At 31.2% G+C, this 7,411-nt stretch overlaps 1 protein-coding gene across 1 annotated transcript; it reads left to right on the top strand.

Moving 5' to 3' along the window:
- Nucleotides 1-5,404: 5,404 nt before the first annotated feature.
- On the top strand, nucleotides 5,405-6,199 carry LOC147808932 (uncharacterized). Its single transcript, XM_087162744.1, has one exon. It carries the CDS (start codon nucleotides 5,405-5,407, stop codon nucleotides 6,197-6,199), a length of 795 nt encoding a protein of 264 aa, XP_087018870.1.
- Nucleotides 6,200-7,411: the final 1,212 nt, after the last annotated feature.

Raw genomic sequence — 7,411 nt, 5'->3', positions numbered from 1 at the left:
TATTTTGCTAAAAATTCGAAATTGTAAAGTAGTTTAGAACTTGCGTTAAATTGGTTGGTATTTTTATTTTTACCCATTGGTCTTGGTTTGGATTTCATAGCGTCCGCACTTTTCAGCTGCAATAATCAAGAGTGATAATAAACAGTGCGCATGCGTTGCTATGGCGACCGCTGCTGTTTGATAATTTTTTTAGAATTCTTTTTTTTTTCACTTTTATTTTTGTTATGCATTAAGTTGATGAATTTATTTTTGAGATATGGGACCAGAGAGATCCCATAAATACTTATTGAGGTTGTGAATAAAAGAGAATTTCATCATTTGACCGATATTTCTGTTTTTATTGTTTTAATTAAGAATCAGAAATTCTAACCTACAGTTCAAACTGGATCGTTTTCAATACTAATTCAGGTGAATATCACAAATAAAGAGTTCCGAAACTAATTGACACGATCCCAATAGTTAAGAGTTGAAGCAAGAAAAAAAAAAAAAAAAACGATGCCAAGGCCTAAATTTACCGAGGCTGAAAAAGCCAAAGAACCTAGACGGGAATACCTTAAGCCAGTGTTTCCCAAACTTATGACTTTTGTGTATCCTTTCTAAATTTTTCGTAACGCTGTGTACCACTAATACAAAATGAATGTATTTTTTACTGTAAAAAATTGTCCAAAAGTTACAAATCACAACTGGCTGTTGATACCCCTAATTATCAACTGTTAACTCTGCCAAAAATAGCCAATAAAAAAATACGTAATCGTAAATTTTCATGACTAGCTTTGTTTTTAAATAAAATTTTGTGAAATTTTCGTTTGTTGCAAGATATTTCGCATTAGAATGCGTACCCCCGGTAGACTGTTCCCATACCCCTGGGGGTACGCGTACCACACTTTGGGAAACACTGCCTTAAGCATTACAATCAACGGAAAAACGAAAGGATTCCGTTCGCAAACGCAAGCATCACAAAAGTACCAAAGTGGTTGAGAGAATTGACCGAAGAGAAAATGGTGACTCTCTGAACCCCTTTCATGCAAATAAAAGAACTGGATGTTGATGATCACCAGTTACGGATAAAAGGATCCATTGTCAACGTACCCAATAACTCGCACAAGACTGTAGACTGTCTTCCACGCAATATAAATGATTCATTCACTATTCATGTAAAATTGAAAAAAAGGCCTAGCTTTTAAATCATATTTGATGTATGAACTTCCGAAACGGGTGTATGATGTAGCTTACAATCTCCATCAAACACCATTTTATCAATCCGAAAATGTTAATATTGACCTCGATTGGCTGTTCAATGTCTATTCAGTCATCAAAAGAATTTATACAGAATGTGTCTGAGCTGCATTCAAATATGTCTGAGAAATTGTGTACCGAGCAGTTCAGGATTAACAGTTAAAGATGTCCAAGATGAAAACACAATAAAGTTGCTTTTTTAAAAAAAAAAATTAGACAGCCACCATTTTGCCACTGGGTAACCTGAGATCGCCTTGCGGTGATTACCATTTTTTTTTCATTCTATTTTTTTCAAACATTTTGATTTTCAAGCATTGTGAGAGCAAGTGTGTCCAGTCTTTTATTTAATGTCTAAAAGTCAAAAAGTTAGTTTTAAAACTAATCAATTTTATTACTTAGATTAAAAAGATGTAAAATTTTTTAAACTTTAGAATTCAAACAATTATCAATTATTTTATGCTAAAAAACTATAATTTTGACAAATTGTTTGGTAACGTTTTATAACTGTGTGCACAGATTTTGCGATCAGATTTAAAAGCTTAAAAATACAGCGAAATACGTTAAAATGTGACATAAATAGGCTTAAATGCTTGCGTGATTAAATCTACGTGATTTGGACTCCTTGAAAGAAACTTAGAATCATTAGTTTGAGAATCACTGGATTTTAGAATTTTTTTTTAATGATTTATATTTAATGAAAATTACCTTTTAATTTAATTACTTAAACACAAAACTTACTTTTATATACATAAGATTTATTCTATGAAATAAAAAAAAGTTAAATTTGTTCTTATTTAGCTCAGAAAAAGAACTTTGGCGCAGAAAAATAAATTGGTTGCAACACTTTACTTCTCTTTTTCTAACACGCCACTGAAATAGTACTACATTTAAATTCAGAATTTCCCTCAAAACTTCTTCCTGAAAGAAGTGGGAGTCAGCGGCACTATTTCAACACCCTATTTAAAAAAATGGCAACGGTGGCACGCTTTTTCGTTCAAAAGTTTCTATGCAGATTTCTGCCCGTGCATGGCTGCACCTTCACTGACATATTTTGCCCATTATCCACCCCCAACTCTTTCCCCAACACCCCTTTTTTTCTTCCTTCAATGCATTTTATTCCTTTTTTCACCTTAAAAAGTTCTCCCCATCTTACTTTCGATGAAAGGTATGGAGAGCTGCAAGCTGAATGCCATTTGCATGAAAGTGTGGAAGCCTTTTCTTTTTCGGTTACTGACATTTCTGTCAGACGATCACCTCTCAATGATATGCATGTAACCTTCCATCTTACATAAAATTCGAAATATTTTGTCATATAGATTACGTGGATTGTAAAACATTTCCATTTCATCGGCATAGCCTTCAATGAAGTTAAAAGTGGTATTTTCTTTTCGCAGCTCAAATTTTTTTCTTTCTTGTAAATCAATTCGAGCAGACGATTTTTTTCCCGCAGAATATTTCATCAAATTGAAGTGAGTTGAAGATTTGCTGTTAATGTTAAAAGACATCTTTGAATGACGCAAAATATGATTGAATCACAAACTAATGTTTTTGAAAAATTGAAATTATACCTAAAAAAAGCGTTGAAAAACTATTGATTTCTTTGTCTTTTAAACTTGAAAAACAAAATATCATATTCCTGTCTTACATCTTTTTACAGAAGAAGAATCATGAATTTTAATTGACAACATTTTGAACAATCTAACTCATAATTTTTATAAACTAATTTTATAAACATTTTTAATGATAAAATGCGTCTGAACCATAAATGATGTTTGTAAAAATTTGTATAATTCTATATTTTATATAAAAAAATGTGCTTGTATAGTGCATGCACTGTAGATCTATATTTTCGTATAAAAGTGTTTATATGCGTTTTTTGTATACATGGTGCCCACATTAGTCCTTATATGCTTTTAATCGGCAGCTATAGATAAAAAACGGTGTCTATCTATGGTACAAAGTCTATCAGAGCTGTCATCTTGGAAGTTTGATTTTTTTTAATATATATTTAACAGCTAAATCATCCAATAAAATATATTAGCAGTTTAACGTTACTTTTATCCACTTTCAGTCTCTAATTTCATTTATTTATGAGTCTATTTTATAAAATGTAGTAATTTAATTTACCCTTTCATGATTTCTATGGATAAAACTTTTATTATCAATGAAATCAGGCTTGAATAACATATAGAAGAATATATTTTTTCTCGTATATATTTTTTATATTCAAATATAAAAGTATTTATATATCTTTTCATTTAAGAAAGCATATTCAAAATAAAAATGAATAATAATAAATTAAATTTTACTTTATTTTATTAAATTGGAACTAAAAAATAATCATGACATTTTGAAAAAATTTGAAAAATCATTATTTTTCTTAATTTTTTTAAATTTATTTTTAAAAATTCCATTTTAAGGGGAGCCTCTAATCATTTGGGGTTCCAGGCCATGGCCTAGTCTGCCCTAATGGGTATTCCGGCCCTGAAAATCTTAGCATGACTGAAATGTATCCCATTTGAAGATGTAACAGTTCCGATTCTGAAGAATCTTCTTAGGTGTCTTAACACAGAATGAATGACATACTAAGTCTGGAAGGACACTCATGAGAGTTTAAAAAACGAAACAGGGGGATATTTGCAGGATCACCAACTGCTCCGCTTTCTTCAAAGTATTTAAAAATTGGTAGGCAATTAAATAGTATACCTTGCAGAATAAGGACAATTACGTCCACACTTCATAACAGTAAACACGAGATAAATCCAATAAGTTGCAACTCATAACATACTTCGAATATTTGATCTGTATTGGTGAAAACATTACTTGAAGCGAAAACCAGTGATGCCAACTGCTTCGGACGGGACAAATTATTTTAAAAAGCGGTAAACAACTACACTCTAAACTTTGAAGATTTTTGGTAAATTTTAAAATTTTTTTTAAAACGCTCAACAAAGTGGCATATCACATAAGCCCTCGAAGTATTTAAAAGTAGTGGTGTGTAAAAACCTTATAAATTGAATTTTTAAACCAAGAATCAAACATTAAAAAGCTACCACTCAGAAACATTTATTTGCTGTCCGGAGCAAGTTGGCATCTCTGCGAAAACTACTTAACTAAAAGTAATTTATATTTCTTTACCACTAGAAAATATTTTTATAAAGTAGAGCAAGTTTTCCTATATTTGAATTAGGGCTGAAAGCATATATATATATGGGTCATTCTCACGAAAACTGTCATTTTTCAGTTCATAAAATCCCAAAAAAGTAAAGTGAATAAAAAGCTCTGAAACTTTTTATATTAATAGAAATATGTAATGGCATTATAAAGAAAGTATATATCCTATAAATTATACTTAATATTTAAATTAATTAATTTTTTAAATAATTAATTTATAATGAATTAATTTATAATAATTAATAATTAATTAATTAATTTAATAAATAAATTAATTAATTTAATAAACTAATTTAATAAATTAATTTATTTTTTAAATTAATTAGTAAATAAATTAATTAATTTCACTGTGGCGCCAGGCATGGTGCGTAGGCGCCAAAAGAATCAACGGGATTACAAACACACGATCGGCAACCTTGGAACTGCCTCAGTATTTAAGGAGCTTCGAACTTTACTCAGTCTCTATCCCACACAGTCTTACTTAATTTTTATGTTTCTGTTTTTAGCTTGTTATGTTCAGTTGTTAAATAAATGTTTAAGTTTATTGTTGTCATAGTTGTCTTCAACTTAATATGAGAGGGTACCTCCCCCTCAATTGGTGACCCTTGTGTTTATTATGTTTTTGGATACGCTATTATCCGTTGTTTTACAATTTGGAATAGCTGCTTGAATTTGGTAATGTACAATTTCCTCTCTTATTTGGTCAACTGCTTTGCTTTGCACTACTTAAAATTTAAACTTAATGTATTGTAAGAGACTTTAAATAGTAGTTATTGAATTTGAATATACGAACTTTAAATGCTGTTGTATATATTTCTTAGTATAATATTTGTAGTTCTGAATCATTCTTAGTTATGTAAATACTTATTTTTATTGTGAATATTTCCATATATTCTCTAGTTATTGAATTGTTCTAATGTATATATATACAACTAGTTTAGTTTGAAAATTTTCATGAGTGAATCTTTAACTAGTTGCTTAGTTTTGTGCTACAATGACTGATAAAGATAAAACGGGAACTGAAACTGAAATTCATAAAATTGGCCTTCGCTTACCTGGATTTTGGATTGATAATCCAAGTCTATATTTTACGCAGATTGAGGCTAATTTTAAATTATCAGGGATTACTTCTGAATCTACTATGTATTGCTGTTTAATCTCTGTTCTTGATCAGAATATTATGCAAGTAATTGCGGACTTGGTCAGAAACCCAAATTTGGAAAAGCCTTACACTGCCGTTAAGGATAGACTTATTGCAGAATTTTCCTTGTCCGAGAGTAAAAGAATTCAAACTTTACTTCAGGACCTTGCATTGGGGGATTCTAAGCCGTCTGCCTTGTTGCGACATATGCGAGAATTAGCAGGATCTAATTTTTCAAATGAGGTTATTAAATCTATTTGGCTGTCTCATTTACCCTCATCTATTCAGTCTATTTTAAGTGTTAGTACGGAAGGTTTAGACACTTTGTCAACTTTGGCAGATAAGGTTTCTGAAGTAACTAGTTTTTCTGCAACTTCAAGTTGTAATGAAGTTGTAAGTAGAGATTCACTTATGGAAAAAATAGCTCAAATGTCTACGGATTTGGCAGAGTTGAAGAACGAAATTAAATCTATGCGTAGATATCGTAGTCGTTTGCGTTCCAAATCTAATGTTTCGAAAAGTTTTTCTCACATTTCTAAAGGTGAAGCAGAGAGTCAAACTGCCGAAACGGAAATGTGTTGGTATCATAGGAAGTATGCTAAAAAAGCACACAAATGTATTGAGCCTTGCAATTTTAATTTAAACTGATGGGCTCTACTATTAGTCCGGTGGTTAATAGTAGTGAGAATTTAAAATTTAGCCACCGACTTTTTGTTTCTGATCGCAAAACTAAGTTAATGTTCTTGGTCGATAGCGGATCTGATGTAAGTTTATTGCCTATAACATTTAAAGGTTGCAGGCCAACATCAAATTATGTGTTGCATGCTGCTAACGGCACTGCTATTAAAACATTTGGTGTTAAACTTATGTCGCTAGATTTTGGTTTACATCGAAAATTTGATTTTGCATTTATAATTGCGAATGTTTCAAAACCAATTTTAGGCGCGGATTTCTTACGACATTTTGAGTTGTTAATCGATCTTAAAAATAAGAAATTAATTGATACGAAAACGTCTTTGGCTCATCAAGGTAAAATCTTTCCTTCCTCAATCCAAAGTGTTAAAACAATATTTGGCAATACTAAATATCACGATTTAATTCAGGAATTTTCTGAAATTACTAGAGTTAGACCTAATTATCTTAAAATTAAGCACGATACAGTGCATTATATTAACACGATTGGTCCTCCGGTCGCTTCAAAAGTTCGCAGATTGAATTCTGTTAAACTTCAAGCTGCCAAATCTGAATTTGATTTCATGCTGCAACATGGTATTTGTAGGCCATCCAAAAGTCCTTGGGCCAGCGCCCTACACATGGTCCCAAAAAGTAACTCTGATTGGCGACCTACCGGCGATTACAGAGCTTTAAACGCCTGTACTCGGCCTGATAAATATCCTTTACCAAATTTGCAGGATTTTTCTCAAAATCTGTTTGGCAAGAAAATATTTAGTATTATAGATTTTGTTAAAGCATATAATCAAATTCCCGTAGCAGAACAAGACATTGAGAAAACTGCAGTTATAACACCTTTTGGGTTATTTGAATTTTTGTATCTGCCTTACGGTTTGTGTAATGCACCTCAAACCTTCCAACGTTTTATTAACGAAGTTTTATATGGTTTAGATTTTGTATTTGCTTATATTGATGATATTCTCGTGGCAAGTGCTAACGAGACTGAACATTTGTATCACTTACGTTTAATATTTGAACGTTTAAAACAGTATGGTTTAACAATTAATGCTTCTAAGTGTATTTTTGGATCTTTTGAAGTACCCTTCCTTGGACATTTAGTAAATGAGCATGGTGTCAAACCCTTACCACATAAAGTAGATGCAATTGTTAACTATTCTAAACCCAAAA

Source organism: Parasteatoda tepidariorum, chromosome 5 (genome assembly GCF_982258835.1).
Source record: "Parasteatoda tepidariorum strain Cologne lab strain chromosome 5, Ptep-v5.0, whole genome shotgun sequence".
NCBI classification, from domain to species: Eukaryota; Metazoa; Arthropoda; class Arachnida; order Araneae; family Theridiidae; genus Parasteatoda; species Parasteatoda tepidariorum.
The sequence above is the reverse complement of the archived record's forward strand: the minus strand, read 5'-3'. Positions and strand labels throughout refer to the sequence as shown.